General features: G+C 39.2%; 1 protein-coding gene across 1 annotated transcript in view; it reads right to left on the reverse strand.

Annotated features, from left to right (window-relative positions):
- Positions 1-21,738, reverse strand: part of LOC131501960 (fibrous sheath-interacting protein 2-like) — a 34,828-nt gene extending 13,090 nt beyond the window's left edge. The window contains exons 1-7 of the mRNA XM_058712520.1: positions 21,627-21,738; positions 20,821-20,931; positions 20,280-20,400; positions 8,881-8,984; positions 6,053-6,095; positions 4,807-4,895; positions 2,968-3,028 (exon numbers count right to left, since the gene is read on the reverse strand). Of these exons, the coding sequence (XP_058568503.1) occupies positions 2,968-3,028; positions 4,807-4,895; positions 6,053-6,095; positions 8,881-8,984; positions 20,280-20,400; positions 20,821-20,913 (511 nt within the window). The 5' untranslated portion in view covers positions 20,914-20,931; positions 21,627-21,738. The remainder of the gene's footprint in view (positions 1-2,967; positions 3,029-4,806; positions 4,896-6,052; positions 6,096-8,880; positions 8,985-20,279; positions 20,401-20,820; positions 20,932-21,626) is intronic.
- Positions 21,739-22,764: the final 1,026 nt, after the last annotated feature.

Here is a 22,764-nt window from a genome sequence, read left to right on the forward strand (position 1 = left end):
CATAAACCTGAAAAATTAAGTGTGAAGATAATACTGTTGTAGTCCTTTTATTTTTTAAAATATTTATTTATTTATTTATTTATTTATTTATTTATTTAGAGAGTAAGAGAGTGTGAGCAGGGGAGCGGCAGAGAGAGAGAGAGAGAGGGAGAGTGAGAAAGAATCCCAAGAAGGCCCCATGCTGTTAGTGCAGAGCCCAATATGGGGCTCCATCTCACTGTGAGATCATGACCTGAGCCAAAACCAAGAGTCAGATGCTTAACCAAATAAGCTACCCAGGCACCCCTGTTGTGGTAGTTTTAAAGTATGTCTATAAGTTCCTTGTTAATACTCCCTCCAAAAAGTGGAGGTTAACTCTCTTCCCCTTGAGTGTACATTGGACTTAGTGACTTGGTTCTAATGAACACTACAGGGTAGAAATGATGGTGTATAACTTACTGAAACTAGGTTATAAAATATACTGTGGTTTCAGCCCCTCTATCTTGGATCACCCACTCTGGGGGAAGCCAGATGCCATATCATGATATTCTAGAAGCCCTATGGAGAGGCCCACAAGGTGAGGCACTGAGACCTCCTGACAACAGCTATGTGAGTGAGCCATCTTGGAAGTGAATCCTCCAGTTCCAGTCGAGCCTTTAAATGACTGCAACAGCCCTGGATGACATCTTGATCATAACCTTATGAGAGACCCTGAGTCAGAACCACACAGCTAAGTTGTTCCTGTATTCTTAACCACAGAAACTGTAGGATAATATTGATTGTTTTTTTTAAGCCACTGAGCTTTGGGGTGATTTTTAAACTTAGCAATAGATAACTAATGTGACTGTTACAAAAAATAAGCAAGTCTTCTATGGTTTCTATGAATATGGTGGATTAAATGTCCTGAAGAGCCTATGTGAAACATATTAGAAATGCAACGGGAATTTGATAAAAATACAATTATAGTATAGAGCTTCAAAACACCTCTTTAATGGCTGGACACATCTAGTAGACAATAAGAAAAAAAAAGTCTAGTAGACAAAAAAATTAGTAAAGACATACAATCAATAAATGTAATTTAATATTCATTTAGAGCCTTACATCCTGCAAATACAGAATACACATTTTTTTGGTATGTCCATGGAGCACTTTCAAATAGCAATCACATATTTGGCCACAAAGAAAACCGTAACAACTTCAACCTGTTACAAGATTTACAGGCTATATTCTCTGAGTTTAATTAAAAGAACTGTGGCCCAAAATATTAATTTCTTGATAATTAAGAAACATGGATAACTCTCAAATCAAAGAGGGAATTAAAAGGAGAAAGTATAATCTACCTAAAAAAGTTGAACTAATTTTTTTCTCCTCCAAACTTGTTCATCCTTCTGTACTGCCTGTCTACTGAATGGCACCACTATTCACTACTCATTTAGTTGCCCAGTCTAGAAATCTGGGAGTTGTCTTCAACTCCTTCATCTCCCGTATTCAATCAGTAACCAAATCTCATCCATTCAACCTCCTTAGTTTGAGTCAAATATGTACCCAGCTCTTCATCCTCACTGCCACTGACCTTGTTCAGGACTCATTTCTAGCCTGGACTATTGTAATAGTCTCTTGAATTGTAGTAAGAGACAGTATGGCATTGTGGCTAGAATTGGTTGAGTAAGACAGACCTTTCACATACACTGTGAAACCTTGGGCAATATAGTTTACCACTCTGAGACTTAGTTTACTTATATGTAAAATGGTAGATAAAAATGTTTCTGTCCTCATTAAATTGGTGGGAGGACTAAATGAGAGGATATAACAAATTTAGCATAGTAACTGGCATATAGTAAATGCTATTATTTTTATTGTCTCATTTCCTCTAGTCTCTTCACCTCTAATTCTTTTATCCCTTTATCTATCTATCTATCTATCTATCTATCTATCTATCTATCTAAGAGAGTATGTGAGTGGAGGAGAGGGTCAGAAAGAGGGAGGGAAAGGGAGAGAGAGAGAGAATCTTGAGCAGGCTCCACATGCAGGGCTCAATCCCACAACTCTGGGATCATGACCTGAGCTGAAATCAAGAGTCGGACGCTCAACCAACTGAGCCACCACCCAGGCGCCCCTCTTTTCCCCCTTTTTAGAAAAGGCAAATTCTGGGGCGCCTGGGTGGCGCAGTCGGTTAAGCGTCCGACTTCAGCCAGGTCACGATCTCGCGGTCCGTGAGTTCGAGCCCCGCGTCGGGCTCTGGGCCGATGGCTCGGAGCCTGGAGCCTGTTTCCGATTCTGTGTCTCCCTCTCTCTCTGCCCCTCCCCCGTTCATGCTCTGTCTCTCTCTGTCCCAAAAATAAAATAAAAAACGTTGGAAAAAAAAAATTTTAAAAAAAGAAAAGGCAAATTCTGATTATATTATGACCCTGCCAATATTCTTCAATAGTTGCACTTGAATAACAGGATAAAAGGTAGATTTCTTTGCCTGGCCTACCAGAGACAATGATCTAACCCTTATCTACCAGTCAAGCTTCATTTCCTGAAATTCTCTAACTTGAACTTTTAGATAAAGCAATTCTGAGAAAATTTCTATTTCCAAAAATGTACTAGGCTCTAATGTCTATATGTTAGTAAATGTATTCCCTTTTCCTGGAAGGTTCTCCTTCTATTTGTCTGCTTAGAAAATTTTTCTTATCCTTCATGTCTCAGCCCAACTGTGGCTTCTATAAAAGTTTCCCTGGCTTCCCTATGCTTCCACTGAACTATGTACATACCTCCATTATTACACTTATCGTAATGGGTTGTGATTATTGGCATAAGTGTTCCCCACTAAACTGTAAAATCCAGGAGAGGGACCATGGCTTTTCTACTTTGTATAGTTTCTACTTTGTATGTATGTAATAATTAGCACAATGCTTATCATATAGCAGAAGCTCAATAAATGTTAGTTGAATGAATAGGTTAATAGATTTTAGGACTTACTTAATAACTGTTGCTAATGTTTACCTGACTTAGAGCTAATGCTTGATTTCTTGGCCCTTTCTTCATTAAAATCAGCATATTTCACCTATATATGCCACAAGAAAAAAAAAACAATGAAATTCATCAAGGGGGTTTTAAAAGAATTTGAACGTCAGCTATTTCTCACTTTTAAAATACAGAAATTTAGGAAAACAATGTTAAAAGTCCATTTATAATAAAAATGCAAATTTTATTTGGTTTATATATTACAGAATTTACAGGTTTGTAGAATTCATTGGTATTCTGAAATTAACTGAGGAGTGCACTGATCAGCATGGAAGGTAATCAATTGAACAGATAAAAATATTATGTGTGGTTTTTAAACAAACTATAGGGGACATGATTTTAGAAAGCTGGGAGGCAGAAAGGTTTTCTGCATGTATAGGATATGACTCTTTAATTTGGCCAAGAGCTCCACCTGTTTAGATATTTATACAGAAAGATAAATCCAACCGAGTAGACTTTATTTTTTCCCAGGTCTGAGAGCTAAACACAGGCCACCAGAAGTATATTTCCTGACACTGATGGAATGGGCAAAAAAGTTGGAAAATAGTATTATATTCTATTGTAATAAAAGTGGTCATGCTATTTCTCAAAGTAAATTAGGTTTTTGTGACCATTTGATGTATTCATAATGTTCATATATATATATATATATTTTTTTTTTTTTAAAGCCTACTTTAAAAACTGATAGTCTAAATGTGTTTATCGACATACTTTGGCAAAGTATGTAGTATTAAGTTTACTGTCCATGTTACACTCAGGGGATACTTTTTTTATGGCTCCATAGTGAGACTAATGAAAAGTAATTCCTAATGTACAACTACTAAACTATCTTAGAGTAGTTAAGTTTCTTTTTTTCAGAAAGTAAGCATACTAATTATGGATGTTGATACAGTGATACAGTGCCCTGTACACAGCAGGTGTTTAATAAATATTTGTTTATAGAGAGAAGCATATTGTGGCTAACATGCTACATTTGAGCAGCTATATATTTGAGTCTGTTGCTTACTATGCATTTAACATAGGACACTGCAAATGATGGCACTTGCTATTTTAGTTGTGAAGGCAGACTTTTGGGAAGACTTTAGTGAATTTCCTGCTTGATGACATCTCTTTTAAACCATGTTAACTGTTTAGAACAGCTGAGCCAGTTAATACAGGGCTAACAGAGCCAATGTGGATTTTATTTTTAAAATGACAATATGGAAGTCTGCAAAGGCAATCTATGCTGTGACCAGAGGCTGCACCCTGAATGTCTGCCGCCAACTTCCCACCATCAGATACGTGACCCCTGGTCACAAAGGGGACAGGGTGAGGCAGCATGGCTATCTCTGCACAACCCATCAGCACTGGGAGAAAATGACTCTCAAAGCCCAATTTGTTGCTTTCTCTGTAGGGCACAGGTATGTACTTTGAAGTTCTTGAAGCTCATCATTTAGGAAGCCTATAAGCTAAGGGCTAAGTGGGAACATTCAAGTTGCTCCTGGTAAATCTCTATAAAAATTGAGGTAAATATAACATTCAAATTTTGGATCTTTTTAACACATTTAAAGTCTTGGTCTTATCACTTTTGGTAGCTTACAACTTGTTACTGATATTCCCTATACTTACAGTATGACAACACTAGTGTAATTGACAGCTATGAGCTTTGGAAGTCTGAAGTAGCAGAGCATTATTACTGTGGGTTTGCATTTCAATTTTTATAAAATCTTACTATAGGGTGGTTAATTGTCTTTTAATGAATGAAATTATATTACACCAATCTTGATAATAATTCCACCTCATTTTTTCTGTATCTGGGACAAATGGAATGTTACTTGCCTCTTGTTTCAAAATAGCCTGCACAGAATGTCTGGGGCCATTTGTTTTAGCAGAAACACCTGGAACTTGAAGTGAGCTACTTTTGATTCCTGGGGGAAAGAAAAGGTACCTTTAAATATGAAAAAAAAAAATGATACAGTTCTTGCTGAACTGCCATAATGTCTAGAATTACCACAGTCAGGGATGTATTTATTTATGCAAATAAAGACAGTATCTCCACATACAAGATGCCTTCCAGTGTCTCACCACCACCATCAGGGACAAGCCTGAATTCCCTAACTTCTGTTCCTAAATTACTTTGCCAAGCTTAATCTCCCATTACTCCCCCTGCCTCAGAATGAACTGCTTTGCACTTTATTCAGTAGGCAAGGGGGAACCACCGAGGACTTTTGAGTAATTATATGTTTGAAACTGTATTTTGAGAATATTACACTCACAACAAACTGTAGGAGAGATTAACAAGAGGAAAAAGAGACTGAGGCAAATTATTACAGTTGTTAAGGGCAGGGGTATTGTGAATGGAAAGGAGGGAAAGATTATGAGATAGTTAAAGGCTGTAAATTGGACAAAATGACAACTTTTGGATGTAGAATATGAGCAATAGGAAAGGGTCAAAGGTGACTCCAGCTTTGTGTCTGAAAAAAAGGAGGAACAGAAACAGGTTTGGGGGTGACTAGAAGATCATGAATTTGGTTTTGTGCGTGCTGGATTCAAGGTGCTAATTGGCCACCCAGATGATGATGTTGTAGTGTTCTTGGTGTGTGTGTGTGTGTGTGTGTGTGTGTGTGTGTGTGTGTGTGTGTGTAGAATATTCATGGGAATCTTTTGCTGAGACTATCAGAGACTTAGTGAACCTCTAGTTCAGCCAGAAGATGGGAAATTGGATGTATTTTTATGTCTGGGGAGAAAGGATGGCATTAGAGGATAGAGACCTTCTCCTAGGGAGAATTATCTGCACAAATCACAGTACTTCAGAAACTTACTCTACCTATCAGTATAGGCAGCCACAGCAGAGATTCTAACTTCCCCATGGTTTGCAGATTCCAAAGTGCCTATTCACCCAGCAATCACTCAAAAATGTTCGATACTAACATTTACAACCATGAATAATTTTTATATCTTCCTTAATCAAAATAATCACAGATTTTATAATAAGGGGTAAAAACACATAATTTAGAAAACTATACAACAAAACTATTTAACTGAAAGACAACAGAGCAATTATAAATATTGTTCATTTTCTTACCTTCATTTAAAATATGTGATGTTTTAGTCATTTCTTTATGTTTCTGTATGGTTTAATATTCAAGAAAAAAGCATTCATTAGTAATTAAGCTTCTAAAAGAGACTTGCTTGCTCTAGAGCAATCACATTAATATAGTATGTCCCCTTTTTTTCCCATCCCCTACGTGTCTCCTAAGCTCTGGTCTTAATGCTACTACACAGTATCAACCTCTTTAATGAATATCTCTCATAGGTACCCAAACTAACTACTTCAAATGAACCTTATCATGTGCCCATGTACTCCCATCTTTCCAAACTTTTTCCTCCTTTGTCTTCCATATTTTGGTTAAACATGTAACAACCCAGGGGCACATGGTTGGCTCAGTTGGTTAAGCATCCAACTCTTGATTTGGGCTCAGGTCATGATCTCATGGTTTGTGAGTTCAAGCCCTGCGTCAGGATCTACACTGACAGTGCGGGGCCTGCTTGGGATTTTCTCTCTCTCCCTGTCTCTCTGCCCCACCCATGTGCTCTCTCTCTCAAAATAAATAAATAAACTTTTTAAAAAAGGTATAACTATCCATCCAGTGACCCATACTAGAAAGCTTAGAGTTACTCCATTTATTTCAGATAGGACCAATCCAATGGATTGAACACATTGCTTGGAATTAAAATAAGGTATGCAATTCCTAACCTTAAGTTTGTCATCTTACAGTCGAACAGACAGAAAAAGATGACACAGTATAGTGATTTCTGACATAGAGGTAAGCCTGAGCACTATGGGAGCACAGAGAAAAGACATCCTACTTCAAGAGAACCTATATACAAAAATTAAATCCTCATTATCATCATCATCATCATCACCATCATCATCATCCTCTCCCTCTCTCTGGATCTACACATCTATTGAGTCACCAAATCCTGACACAGTCTGACTCTGAAACGTGTTAAATCTGTAGCCTCTGGTTTACCCTCACTGCCACTGCCTTAGTTTGGGCCTTATCATTTTTATCTGGACCATCACAGTAGACTCAAAACGATATTCCCTCTAATCTCCTCTCTCTCAAACACTGCATCTATCTCACACACTTCAACCAGATTATATTTTTATTTGTTTTTTAGTTTTAAAAAAGACTTCTCTCTCTCTTTTTAAATGTATGTACTTACTGGCCATCCAAGGGGATACAGGAGTACTGATGCATAGGGGCACTTGTACCCCAATGTTTATAGCAGCACTCTCAACAATAGCCAAATTATGGAAAGAGCCTAAATGTCCATCAACTGATGAATGGATAAAGAAATTGTGGTTTATATACACAATGGAATACTACGTGGCAATGAGAAAGAATGAAATATGGCCCTTTGTAGCAACGTGGATGGAACTGGAGAGGGTGATGCTAAGTGAAATAAGCCATACAGAGAAAGACAGATACCATATGGTTTCACTCTTATGTGGATCCTGAGAAACTTAACAGGAACCCATGGGGGAGGGGAAGGAAAAAAAAAAAGAGGTTAGAGTGGGAGAGAGCCAAAGCATAAGAGACTGTTAAAAACTGAGAACAAACTGAGGGTTGATGGGGGGTGGGAGGGAGGGAAGGGTGGGTGATGGGTATTGAGGAGGGCACCTTTTGGAATGAGCACTGGGTGTTGTATGGAAACCAATTTGACAATAAATTTCATATATTGGAAAAAAAAATGTAGGTACTTAAGTAATCTCTACACTCAATGTGGGGCTTGAACTCATGACCTGGGAGATCAAGAGTTGCATGCCTTTCCAACTGAGCTGGCCAGGTGCCCCCAGAATATCTTTTTATTTTTTTATTTTTTTATTTTTTTTTAAATTTTTTTTTTTCAACGTTTTTTATTTATTTTTGGGACAGAGAGGGACAGAGCATGAACGGGGGAGGGGCAGAGAGAGAGAGGGAGACACAGAATCGGAAACAGGCTCCAGGCTCCGAGCCATCAGCCCAGAGCCTGACGCGGGGCTCGAACTCACGGACCGCGAGATCGTGACCTGGCTGAAGTCGGACGCTTAACCGACTGCGCCACCCAGGCGCCCCCAGAATATCTTTTTAAACCCCATCTCATTCTTATTTCACATCTCTTCTCAAAAACCTGCAATTGTTCTCTACTACTGAGACAATAAATCCATTCTCCACGAGGTGTACAAAACAATGGCTGCAACCTACCTTTCAGTCTCCTCTCTGGCGCTGCCCCAGCTTTGCAGGCTTGCACTATCATGCTCTCACTTAACACTTTAACATCAGTGCGTAATACTGCCTCACTATATCCTCATTCATCTGGAAGCATCCCACTCATATCGCAAGACCTAATACAATGAAGCCCTCCTTTAATAAAGCCTTTGAAGGCTTCTCTAGGCAGGACCAGTCTCTAAATCTTCTGTATTCCCACTACATTTTGTACAAATCAAAACATTTTGTACAAATCAAAACTCTCGTCTTATTTTATGGTAAGGACTTTTGTTTATATGTGTCTAATCCTTGGATAGTGAGTCCTCATGAGTAGTGATGATGTCTTTTCCATATCTGTGTATCATGTCAATTGTTTTCCCCCTTTTCCCCTCCTTCTAGTTTAACACAGGCCCAGGCCCACAGCAAATTCTCAGTAAACATTAGCTATTATCAGTATCAGCAAATTTTTAAGTCAGTTTCTGCAAAACCATATGGTACATTTAACATGATGCTGACTCAGAACCTTCTGTTCTGTGTAGGACTCCATTATCTCTGACCAGTCAGTACCATGGCAGTGAAGACAATATCCCATAAAAATAATAGTTAACAGGATAAATTAATGATCAATACAAAGCGTCGGAGACATACAACTTTCTACCTTTTGTTCTGCTTTGTTTTTCTGTACATCATGCTGAGAAGATATGAAGACTGATGAGTTTTTGGCAGGAACCTTTACAAAACTCAGAGAATGGTGACCTGGTCCTAAAAGTAAATGAAAGAGAAATCATATAATTTTAAATAATTTTATCCAAATGCAATTGAAGTACAATAAACCACATATATTTAAAACACACCATTTGTCCAGTTTTGACACATATACAAGCTATTGAAACCATCACCACAAACATTTCCACCACCCCCAAAAGTTTCTTTGTTTCCCCGTACAGTTCATCCCTCTCTCTACCCGTCTTCCAGACAACCTACTGATCTGCTGACACTGTAATTGTTTGCATTTTCTAGAGTTTGCTACGAATGGAATCATATAGGATGTATTCTCTCCTTTTCTTTTTTTTTTTCTCAGACTGGCTTCCTTCATTTAGCATATTTATTTTGAGATTCATCAATACTGTTGCCTGTAACAATGGTTTATTCCTTTTTATTACTACATAGTATTCCATACTACACTTCATCCATTTCCCCACTGATGGGCATTTAGGTTGTTTCCAGTTTTTTTGGCTATTATGAATAATGCTGCTATGAGTCTCTATGTGGACATATATTTTCACTTCTTTTGGGCACATATCTAAGACAGGGATGGCTGGGATCATATGGTAGTTTAACTTACATTAGCTACCATTTTCCATTCCAACCTGTAGTGTCAGAGTTCTGGCTGATTCAAGTCCTTGCAAACACTTACGTAAATTCAATTATTTCAATTCTAACTATTTTACTGGGTATATAGTGGTATCTCATTGTGCTTTACTTTGTATTTCCCTAATGACTAATAATATTAAGCAACTCTTTCATGTGCTTATTCGCCATCTGTATGTCTTCAGTAAAATGTGCCTTTTTCCCATATTTATTGTGGTGTTACATTCTATATATTACATATTTTTCTATATTTTACATTTTTTTTACAGTAAGCATACTTTCCAGATGTAGGTCTGAAGACCCATCTCTTGTTGTGTTTCCTTTTGGGGCTTGACAGGTATGAAACAGCCATTATACAACAGGGCTACTGTTTCAAAATTTTATATTATTTTCTCATTTTTGACTCCCTAAGTACAAGACCTCTGCCCTAGTTTTGTACTCCACCTGCTTGGGGGTGGAACTAGGGGAGAGGAGGTTAGAATTTTTAACAGGAGGAATGCCACAATATAGACCCAAGTAATATTCAGCACCTGTCATTCAAAAATAGGATGACATAGCCAAGACAGTATGCTTTGCAAGCCATGCAACTGTCTCGAGAATTTCCCTGAATTTAACCTTCATTTTTGTATAGCAACAGACTGGAATACTTAGCTCAGATAACTCTCCTTTAGTGTACTGGAGGGAGATACCCTAGCCCTCCAGGAAGAGCTATCTGGGCTCAGAAAGAAGGAAGATATGACTTGAGGAAAGTTGCGTGGGGGAAGTCTATTCCTTTAGCAGCTTAGAGACGGTGGGAAAGTGAAAGGTTGGTGGGAGAAGCTGGAGAGCAAAGAAATCAGAAGAGGCTCTTACGTTTTTCTTACTTTGGGTCTTTGTTGCTTCAGACAAGTGAAGTTAGCATAGAGAGAAAAGAACTATTGCTCTGCTCCCCACTTACGGTTCTAGGAAGGAATCTCTTAGACTATCCCCCACTGCTGCCACCTTCTCCTCACCTGGGACATGGGCCACAAACTATAATATAGTATGGTCAAGCAGAGCAAGCCTTTCTCTGACGTTGGTATCCTTTCCCTTCCCTTCCTTCTTTCCCTCTCTTTCTTTGTTTTTAACTTCAGCTTTGGTGACATATATAATTGGCATACAAAATTGTAAGATAGCTAAAGTACACATCATGGTGATGTGATATATGTATATATTGTGAAAGGATCCCCCCATTTAATTAACACATCCATCACCTCACATATTTATATTTTGTTGTTGTTGAAAACATCTTAAGTTCTGCTCTCTTAGCAAATTTCAATTATATACAGTGCAATCAACTATAGTCATCATGTTTTCCATTAGACCTTTAGACTTTATTCATCTTTTAGCTAAAAGTTTGTATCTGTTTACCAATCTCTTCCTATTTCCCCTTGAGATTTTGCTTTCTTAAGCCACTCTTGGCTGGGAAGCTTTCCAAGGGCAGTCACTGTGGTGGAGGTGAGAGGGCCCCACCCTGAGTGTTATGGATCAGCCAGCCAGAATTGAGGTGGAATGGGAAAGCCAGAGGGCTCTACGTTCAGTGAGACTGAACCATGAGTCACTGCCCTGGTGGCTGACTTCCACTGTGAATGTCAACAGGTCAAGCACTATGTCAGAAGAGATAAGAACATCTCTCTCTCTGGAGACCAGAGGCAGAAGACATTTCATCTAAGCACCATGGCTTTATTTCACCTCCCTGAGGTCACAGATGCCACTGTTCCCAGGCTTCAATGTGCACATAAAGCACGGGGATCTTGTGAAAATGTAGATTCCAATTCGGTAGGTCCAGTGTAAAGCCTGAGAATCTGCATTTCTAATAAGTTGTTTAGGTGATGCCCATATTGCTGCCACACAGAGAAATAAGAACATTAGCCACACCTCTTACCCCAGACATTTGGACATCATCTTTTGCAAAGAAGCAGAAAGATGGGGGAGGCTACATGAAATTCAGGGCCATTATGGGGGCCCCACAAAGGCAATATGTTAGAAAAATCAATGACTGAGCCCAAAAGCAAAAGGAAGGAAGGCACTGGCAAAATGTGCTAGCCATATATGTATTAGAGAAGCCTATTCAAGAAATAGGTTGAAATTTGAGAATGACAACAACTGCTACTCCGTCAGGCTGTTCTAAAAGGAACAGGGGAATAAGAGTGGGCAACACTGACGGCATGCTCCACTGCTGAGGAAAAATAAGTGGCAGAATAAAATATTTCTACTGCCAGTGAAGTGACAGAAGTTACTTCAGGCCTGAAAATTCCAAAGTCTAAGGAAGGGCAGGGTTTTGAGAAAGAGTGTTGGTTGGAGTCTCGGTCCTCACTAGGTCCCTAGGGCTGCTGGCTTCAGAAACATCAGTAGCACCTCCAGTCAGCAATCTGCAAGGATGACTCTCCAGGTGAATGAAACAAATGAGATGCAGGGAAAAGCTTCCCTAGGAGGCAGAACTGCTTGCTGAGTGAAGACTGGCAGTAGTAGCGGTAGGAGCCAGTGGGGAACAGGTTAAAAAACAATGCCTTGGGATCTTGTTGGTAATGGAAAAATACAGAAATGAGATCAGGAGCAGGGTCCATGGAGAAGCAGGGCTCTCAACTGGGCTTGCAGACTTGTCAGCTGCAAAATATGCGCGGTCCTGCTCACGGGCATGTGGTGGCAGTGACATGAACTGAGTGAGTAATTAGGGAGTCTAATCCAGAAAGCAAGAGAGGCTGTAGCACTGTTGGCAAATATTACTCAAAATCCATCATTTATAACATAGGATAGAGGATTTATCTGCATTGTAAGCAGATGCGGTCAGTACCAAATCCCGTCTTTCTACAAATTACTAGTTTAGTACTTCTAATCAAATAATTTCAATTACGTTTTTGTCCTTGGTGTAATTTCTGGCCACTGGTACTATCACTTGTTTTCTTTATCTCTGGGGAAGGAGCTTAAAGAAACACAAGAAAATATTTGTTTTTACTAGTGCACATGACAGTTATCCAAGATAGATTCTATTTATTCTTTCATGCCCAATAAAAGGAGAGCTATATGCTAATATACATATGGGGCTGTAAGGAGGAACTGCAGAGGATAAGTAGTGGTTCTCAATGGGAGGCAATTTTTTCCCTTAGTGGACATTTGGAAATGTCTGGAGACATTGTGATTGTTACAAATGTGGCAGAGGAGGGTCACTCCTGGCATCTAGGGGGTGGAGGCCTGCGATGCTGCTAAACATTCTACAATGCAAAGGACAGCCCCCAAAACAAAGAATTATCCAGCCCAAAATGTCAATAGTGGCAAGGTTGAGAAACCAGAAGACAGATGTGATGGGGAGGCAAGGCAATCCCTTTTACAGTATTATCTTGTGTAGTTAAAGCTATACTTGGGCAGAGTTGTCTTCTGGGAGAAGGGAAAAAACTCCATCCCTCCATCCTGCCCAGTGAGAACATGGCCTTTTCTCTGTGTGGGGATGCACGACAGCACAAACAACTATGCTGGAGATGCTGTGAGAGTGCTCATGATCTTCCTTGGCTGTGCCTCAGAGCTTGGCAGGGGCAAGTGACAGTATACATATACCTCAGCTGTGAAAGAGATGACTACAGTTACTGTTTCTAATCATTCAGATAGACAAAAGGATTCCAAACTATGTGTGCTGATTGCATTTTCACTAGAGCTTTAAGATATGCATCCCTTTGTGTCTATGTGATAGAAGATGATGGCCTTATTATAGTGGTATAAGTCTATTTCATATGTGAAATAGATCTCTTCATTCTTCTGTCACCTATGTGATATTGTGAGCATATTTTAAAAAATATTTTCCTTTTTAAAAACCATTTGAGGTGGCCACTGTTTAAGATGCCTACCTTAGGGTTGCCTCAGTGGCTCAGTTGGTTAAGCATTAGACTCGTTCTTTATGAGATTTTTTTAAAGTTTATTTTTGAGAGAGTGAGCAAGCAGGGGAGGAACAGAGAGGGAGACAGAATCCCAAGCAGGCTCTGCCCTGTCAGCACAGAGCCTCATGTGGGGCTCGAATTCACAGAACTGTAAGATCATGACCTGAGCTGAAATTAAGAGTTGGACGCCCAACTGACTGAGCCACCCAAGCATCCCTAGCATTCGACTCTTGATTCCGCCTCAAGTCATGATCATAAGGTTCATGAGTTCGAGCCCTACGTCAGGCTCCATGCTGAGAGTGCACCACCTATTCGGGATTCTCTCACTCCCTCTCTCTCTTAGACCCTCCCCTGCTTGGTCTTTCTCTCAAAAATAAATAAACATTTAAAAAAGATGCCTACCTGAAACTTCCTACTGTAATTAGAAGCTAACCGTTAAAGATGGAGGAAGCAATATAGCTGCTGAAGTGATTTTTTTTTTTTTTTAATCCCAGAGGCAGGTGTTACCACCTCATTGCTTCACTGGGCTAAATTATGAACTTTTCTTACTGACTCTCCTTTCATAAACTTTCATTCTTTCTTTCCTCTCACATTGTCTATTCTTACTGGCTCATCCTTTAAAAACTTCCTCTTGCACATATTTCCTCTATCATTTTTTTTAAAAAATCCCTTTATTTTGTTCTCCTTTTAAAACTTCTTTTCTCTCTATTCCTTTTCCTTCTCCCTTCTGCTTCCTTTCCCTCCTCTTCCCTGCCCTATCCTATCCTGCCCATCCTCCTATCCTGCTCTATCTATCCTCTCTTGCCCTATCTTATCCTGCCCTGCCCTATCCTGCCCTATCCTATCCTGCCCTATCCTATCCTATCCTATCCTGCCCTATCCTATCCTGCCCTATCCTATCCTGCCCTATCCCATCCTATCCTATCCCATCCTATCCTATCCCATCCCATCCCATCCCATCCCATCCCATCCCATCCCATCCCATCCTATCCTATCCTGCCCTAACTTATCCTATATCCTATTTTGCCTCATCCTATTCTATCCTGCTCTATCCTATCTTCCCCTGCCCTATTCTATCTTATCCTGTCCATCCATCTTCTTTCTTTTACTCTCTATTTACTGGCCCATGTCCAAAAAGTTTTCCATTTCTTTTCTTTCCCTAACTCTTTTATGTACTCTTTTTATTGTTTTCTCCTTTTTCTAATCAGTTTTATCTATCTAGGTATCTATCTTTCTATCAATGTATATCCCATCTATCCATCCACCCACCTACCCACCCATCCCTTTACCTACCTAGATATCTATCCATATTTATTACATTGTATTTTATTGACTTTTATGTGTTTTATTGAAGTATAGTTGACATACACTTGACTACTACTTTGTAAATCCCCCATCATTCACAATGCACTTGCTTTACTTATTGGCTCCTCCCCCTCCCATTGTCTCCCTCTCTCCTTTAACACTTTCCCCTACTGACTCATTGCTCATAAACTTGTCTTTTTTCCCTTATTTCCTACTTCTGCTCTGTCTTCCTTCCTTTCACCCTCCCTCCCTTCTCTTTGCTACATTCCTTTCGTATCTCTATCCTCATCCCCACCCTCTGTCCTTCCTGTCTTCATTTCTCCCTCCCTCCTTCCCACTGCCCCCATTTTCCCTGCACTACCTCCCTCTTACCTTTTTACCCCTTCCTTCATTCCTTCCTTCTTCCCATTCTTCCTTTATTCACTTTGCACTGGTTCCACTTCCAGACCTTTTTCCTTTTCTTCTCTCCTCTCTTTCTCTCTCATCCTACCTTTTTCACATATTCTCCTCTGGTGTCTTCTACCTTTTATTATCTATCTACCATTTACCTACCTATCATCTAGCTGTCTTCCTTCCATCTTTATTTTTATTTTTATCTGACTTTTGTTAGATCTCTTTCTCTCTGTCCTCTACTCTGTACATCATGTTTTACTAGCTCCTCCTTTTCAACTTCTCTGTCTCTCTAATATTCTTTCTTCTTTTTGTTTTACTATTTTCCTAGTCTCACCCCATTTTAGAATATTCCTCTCTTTCTTGCCTTCCTTCTCTCCCTCTCCACACCCCCTCCCTCCCTTCTACCTTTAGATCTTCATCAACTGTCTCTAGGTCTCTTTCTTACTCCTTTTGCTGTCCTCCTCTGGATTGCTTTGCCTTCTTTTGGTGAACCTGCACCCCTGCCTTCTCTCCTCCTTCCCTCCCTCCGTCCCCACCCCTACTTCCCTGCCTTCCCTCTCTCCTCATATCCCCACCTCACTTCCTTTCTTCTCTTTTTTCCTGCTCCTTTACTCCCTCCTTCCCTCCATTCTTCATATACTCCTTTTTTACTGGTTCTCCTTGTAAACTTTTTTTTTTTTTTCCCTTCAGGGCGCCTAGGTAGCTCAGTTGGTTGAGCGTCTGACTTTGGCTCAGGTCATGATCTCATGGTTTATGGGTTCCGGGCTTTGTGCTGACAGCTCAGAGCCTGGAGCCTGCTTCAGATTCTGTGTGTCTCTCTCTCTATCTGCCCTTCCCCCACTCATGCTCTGTGTCTCTCTCCTTCAAAAATAAATAAAAACATTAAAAAATGAATAAACTTTGTTTCCCTTCATACTCTCTCCTGTTATCTTAAAAATTTTTTTTAAATATTTATTTATTTTTTAAATACAGAGAGACAGAGCACAAGTGGGGGAGGGGCAGAGAGAGAGGGAGACACAAAATCCAAAGCAGGCTCCAGGCTCTGAGCTGTCAGCACAGGGCCTGGTATGGGGCTTGAACTCAAGAACTAGGAGATCATGACCTGAGTTGAAGTCGGACGCTTAACCAACTGAGCCACCCAGGTGCCCGCTCTCCTGTTATCTTTTAATATTGTCTTTTGTATGAGGTCCTCCTCATAAAATCCTGTCTGCCTATATACCTGGTTTCCATCTATCTAACCACATTTATTTTTACCTGACTTCTCTTTAGATCTCTCTACCCTCCATTCTTCACTTCCTCCGCCTTCCCTCCTTTCTTCAGATCTTTACTCACTCCATTTCTTTCACTGCCTTTTTCTTTCCTTCCTTTCCCCTCCTGCCTTTTCATCCTTCCTTCCCTCATTTCTTTCTTCCTTCCTCCTATTTCCTTTGTTATCTCCACCCTACCACTCACGCACTCACTCTCTATTTCCCGTCTGTGTTCCTTCATTTGGTTTTCCCACCTTCCTGTGTTCATTCCTCTTTTCTTTCTCCTTCCCCCTCTTTCCTCTTTTTCTTTTCTTCCTGCCATTCTTCTACTCTCTTTTTACTACTCCTCTTTTTAAACTTTTTTCCCCTTTCCCCTCTTTCTTTATACATCTTTGTCCTGTCTTCACTGCTGCTTCCTCCTATTTAAAATCAGGTCTTTCTACCTATACACCTGCCTAGCTGGCTGGCCATCGATCTGGCTATCAATTCCCTGTATCTTTATTTTACATTCTTTCTTTTACTGTCTTCTACTTTTTAAATCTCTTGCACACTACACAATTGTACTTAATTTTTTTAAATTAATTTATTAATTTAATAATTAATTAATTAATCTCTGAGAGACAGAGACAGTGCAAGTGGGGGAAGGGCAGAGAGAGAGAGAGAGAGAGAGAGAGAGAGAGAATCCCAAGCAGGCTCTACACTGTCAGTGCAGAGCCCAATGCAGGGCTCGAACTCACAAACCTTGAGATAATGACCTTAGCCGAAATCAAGAGTCAGATGCTTAACCCACCGAGCCACCCAGGCACCTCTGTACTTGATTATTTTACTGGTCTTCCTTGATACTCTCACATCTGTCTCTTGCAAATAACTTTTCCCTACTGACTCATCCTATACAAACTTTACTTCCTTCTTTCCTTTTTCTTGCTCCCTCCCTTCCTTTCTCTTTTTAGTGGCTCCTTATAACAATTTCTTTCCTTCTCTCTCCTTTTGTTTTCTTTTTGTCCAGTCTTACTACTGGTTTTTTCTATTTGAAATCCTGTCTGTCTGTCCATCCATCCATCCCCCCCACTACTGCTGAACTGTCTCATCAGTTTACCTATCTTTATTTTACTCTATTTTAAGTGACATCTTTTTACATTTTTCCCTCTCCCTGCCTTCCTCAATTGTACTTATTTTCACTGTAGCTTCTGCTTTTAAACTCCTGTGTCTCTTACTCTTATATCTTGTTATTTTTTTTACCAAGTTTCCTAGCCTCATCCCTTTCAAAATTCTTTGCTTTCCTTTTCCTTCCCTCCCTTCCATCTTTTCTTCCCATTTTAAGCTGTCATAACTGCTTCCTATAATGTCTTCCTATTTATCTTTTCTTACACTCCTTTTTTTAGTGGACTGTACTTTTAAAGTCCAGTCTTTTCTATATCTATGTATCTCTGTATCTATTTTATTTGACTGTATTTGTTAACTAATTTCTTTTTAGACCTTGATTTCCTCCTCCTGTCCATGATTGTACTTAATTTTCTCACTAGCTTCTCCTTTTCAGCATCCTCATGCTGTCTTTCATGTTCACACTCTTTGTTACTCCTTTTCCCAGACTCTTCCCTTTTAATAGATATATTTACTTCCTGTCCCTTCCTTCTCTTAATCCCACCCCGCTTCAGTCCCCTATTTGTTTTACTCTCATTATATTCACTACTGTAAATTATTCTTCCCTTTTCCCTCTATTTTGTGTCCTGTCTTTATTACTGGCCTCTCTTTTTAAAAATCAGTTCTATTGGGAAACCTGGGTGGCTCAGTCAGTTAAGTGTCTGACTTCGGCTCAGGTCATGATCTCAAGGTTTGTGAGTTTGAGCCCCACATCAGGCCCTGTGCTGACAGCTCAGAGCCTGGAGCCTGCTTCATATTCTGTGTCTCCTTCTCTCTCTTGCCCCTTCCCCATTTGTTCTTTCTCTCTCAAAAATAAGCATTAAAAATATTTTAAAAAATCAGTTCTATGTATCTGTACATGAATTTATGTAAGGATATATGAATTAATTGTATATGAATGTATGTATTTAAGTATATATGAATTGATTGATCCATCCACCTAATTTTAAAGTATTTAAAAAATTTTTTTTAAAGTTTATCTCACGAACCGTGAGATCATCACCTGAGCTGTGATCAAGCGTCAGACGCTAAACCGACTGAGCCACCCAGGTGCCCCTAATTTTAATGTATTTTTAAATTGACTTATTATTTATTTTAAAATATTTAAATGGTGGTTCCACACCACCAGCACAAAGCCTGACGTGGGGCTCGAACTCATGAAACCATGAGATCATGACCTGACCTGAAATCAAGAGTTGGAGGCTTAACCAATTGAGCCAATCAGGCACCCCAACTTCTTTAAAAAATTTTTTTTAAGTAAGCTCTATGCCCAACGTGGGGCTTGAACTTATGACCCCAAGATCAAATCATGTGCTCTACCGACTGAGCCAGGCAGGCGCCTCTGAACTGACTTTTTTAGATGACTCAAACTCCTTTGTCTCTCACTAGACTCTCTGTGTCAAACTCCTTTGTCTCTGTGAGAGACTCTGTGTCTCTCTATTTTTATTCTGCTTTGTCCCACTGAATTATCCTTTTTAAACTTCTTTCCTCTCCATCTTCCTTTCTTTCTCTCTCTTTGTTCCTGTATTTTCCCCCTGTATATCTGTTTCTTCTTTCTTTCACTCTTTTTTCTTTGCCTGTTTGTCTTTCTCCTTCTAGTCTTTTTGTTTTATTTCTTTGCTTTTGTTTTCCTCCCACCCACCTCATCGTGTGTGTGTGTGTGTGTGTGTGTGTGTGTGTGTGTGTGTGTGTGTGTTTTCTTACTGGTTTATTTTGTTCAGTTTTCTTTCTTTTTCTCTCCTATTTATTCTTTCCTTCTCTTCTTCATTTCATTTTTTTCTTTTTGTACCATTTTTTTCTTACTGCCTCTTCCTTTTTAACCTTTGGTTCTTACTTTTTATCTATTTCTGTTTTGTGCTTGGTATATTTTAAATGTCTCTTCTTTTGTCTCCTTTAAAAAAACCTAAAAAAATTAAAATTGGAAATGAAAAATCCTTTTTCCCCCTCTCTTTCTCTTACTAGTTTGCTCTCTTACTGTTTTGTATAATCTTACTGGTCCTGAGTTGAAATGTTTTCTTCCATTTTTATAAATATTTTTCTTGGGGCGCCTGGATGGCTCAGTCGGTTAAATGCTTGACTTTGGCTCAGGTCATGACCTCGCAATTTGCAGGTTTGAGCCCCACGTCAGGCTCTGTGCTGACGGCTCAGAGTCTGGAGCCTGCTTGAGATTCTGGGTCTCCCCCTCTCTCTGCCCCTCCCCCTGCTCATGCTCTGCATCTCTCTCTAAAAAATAATAAACATTTAAAAAATAAATAAAAATATTTTTGTCTCCCTCTTTGTTTCTCTCTCTTTTTTGGTAATGTTTTCGTTTACTGCTCCTTTTCTCTGTCTCTCTCTCTCTGTCTATATATATATGTATCTTTCTCCTTCTGTGTTGTATTTTTTTATACTGTCTCCTTTTACTGGCTCCTTTTTAAACCTGTAGTGCAGGCAGTGTTGTCTACTGAATCACTTTATAGAAGCGTTGAATTTTTTATATATATATAATAATATTGTGTGTGTATGTAGATTCTTTACAACTTGAGCTGTAACTAGGAGGTGCCTTGCATAGTGCTTGGCACAGGTAGTGTGGGCTTCTAGGATTTCCCTTTGCAAGGGGCCTGTGACCTCTCTGTATAAGCACATAGAGATTTTTTTTAATAAAGCCACCATATTTAATATATAAATATGCATCTTCTACTTAGCAACTTTATCATTTATTGTTTCTCTCTCACCTTCTCTTTTGTCTTGTCCTTTGTTTTCATTTATACTTTCCCCTGGTTCTTCTCTCTTAAGGTCATCCTTTTGCATTTTTTGTAAATGATAAGCGATTTTTTTCTCTAGAAGTGCTTGTTTCTAAATATTAAAAAATACATTTAACATTTAAAAATTGAACAGCAACTTGCCACTGGAAATGCAAAACAGATATTTCAAATATGATGGTCTACTTGAAGGGTGCCCTCATTCCTATTTTGAGATTTCTGAAGTCACAATGAGTACAAAGCTAGGAAGGCAGTAAGGGTGAGTTTCCTTTTGTTGTCCAACATGAAGAATATATTGTAACAACTAGATCCAATTTAACTCATTGCCCGCTTTCTGGACACTGGTCCCATTTCAGACCAACCCTTGAAGTCCAGGTTCAGACCAGACTGGGTCTCTCCATCAATAGCTATCCTCATGAGTTTAGGCCACTTTTGATAATTCACACTTTAATTATCAAAATTGGCAAAAGCTTTTTCTCAAATAGCCCAAGTTACTGGTAAAAGCTCACTCTACCTTCCGGTGGGCTTCCTCCCAGAGTTTATGACGTTGTTCCTCAATTCGGGCTTCTCTTTTTACTTCTTCTCCAATCTTGGTTAGAAGAAGCATTTCTTTTGTCTTCCATCCCTAAGGAGCACAATATTATGGTAGTTAGCAGAGGGTTTTCTTTCATTATCTTTTTCTTTTTTTGTATTTTGTCAATAAGCAAATTAGATCAAGTCAAGGGCCTTACAGAAATCGAGTCAACCATAATAAAAATCTTACATTGGCTTTAGAATGGGCTTCTTTTACCACTTTTCATTGGGAATATGTTGGCGAATGCAATTGAATGGCAAAAGGAAGATAATTATTTTGCTATTGGAAACTTAATTCAAGTATAAGCCTGGCTCCAAAGATGGGTCTAAAAAGATGTTGACAAGAGGGTTTTCTCTTATTGACTAAGGGGTATATCATATGTAATCGGTTGCTCTTAAATATATTTTGACAGAGAAATAAATAGGCTTGTCTGAACTTCGAGAGAATACAGGCATGATAATTTTTCACTAGAGTTAATATCTAAAACTTTCAGAGCAGAAAGTGACTAGAAATGCAATGGATATATAATTTGTGGTGTCAATCTCACTATGTTAAGTGAAATCTTGTCCATTATAACTGATAAAAAACAGTGGTTTATTCCTTAAATTATTGTTATTTTTAATAGTGGTTTATTTTTTAGACCTGAAATAGCTTCAGGTAATATGGTGGGATTGCTAAAAAATGTTTACCAATGAAACAAACATATGAAATTTCCCCTTCAATGTTTAAAATTTGGTTTTCCTCACCTCTTCAATTTGTCTACGGAGACTGTTTTCTTCTAATGTGGTCCTGATGTTGTAGTTCTTCTTCCTTCATCCGGAATGTGCTCTGCTTTTCTGCCGTGTGCTCAACCTTGTCTAATTCCTTACTAATCATATCTAAATATCTAAGTAAAAGTGCAAATATAAGTTAAAGTAAATTGGGTGTTTTCCTTATGATGATATTATCTATTTTGATATTCCCAAACCACCTTCTGGGTTGTTTTTGTTTCTTAAATACAGGAAATGTAGAGTTTTTCAGGGACCTTTAAGCTCACCTGAGCCACTAACTCACCATGCTATACTAATTTTACCAGACTCTGTTATACAAGTCTATTATTGTGGCTGGGACAATGGCAAAATATGGAACAGAGTGATTAAAAACATTTTACACAGAGATTATTTATAGCTCAGCAGTTTGAGGAACATGAATTTCCAAAGGCAGCTGAAATCAGCTTAAAGACTAACTTCAAAACATAAGTCAATTTGAATTTCCTTTAAAAATAAGTGGGTAAAGGGTGCCTGGGTGGCTCAGTTGGTTAAGTGTCCAAATCTTGATTTCGGCTCAGGTCATGATCTCGAGGTTGTGAGATCGAGCCCTGTGTTGGGCTCCATGCTGAGCATGGAGCCTGCTTGGGATTCTCTCTCCCTCTCTCTCTCTGCCCCTCCACTTGTATGCTCTAAGTAAATAAACAAACAAACAAACAAACTTTAAAAAATTACAAAAAAAAAATAAGTGGTTACTGGTCTCTCTGTAATTTCCAAGTCCTTGAATGACCTTCCATGTATAGAGAGATCTGCAGATCACCAGTCTGGGACTTTGGTAGATCAGCACGTATTCTAGCATATCATGACACGAATCCATGGAATTTAAGAGGCAAGGGAAGGGTGACTGGCCCTCACCCCTGGCAAAGGACAAAGAGAAAGAACTAGAACTCATCTCTGCCTCCTAGGGCATGGGTTTGGCCGCTGAATGGTAATAGTGCACATGTGTGGGTAATAGCTGAATGAACACACACGGTTGGTGGAGGAACAACACCTGTTTGTATTAGCATCAGCTGAAGTTATAGGAACTTTCCCTTTTTGACCCTGAAGTACTTTCCTTAAATGTAATTTAGAAACATGC

The sequence above is a fragment of the Neofelis nebulosa genome, chromosome X (assembly GCF_028018385.1).
Source record: "Neofelis nebulosa isolate mNeoNeb1 chromosome X, mNeoNeb1.pri, whole genome shotgun sequence".
Lineage (NCBI taxonomy): Eukaryota > Metazoa > Chordata > Mammalia > Carnivora > Felidae > Neofelis > Neofelis nebulosa.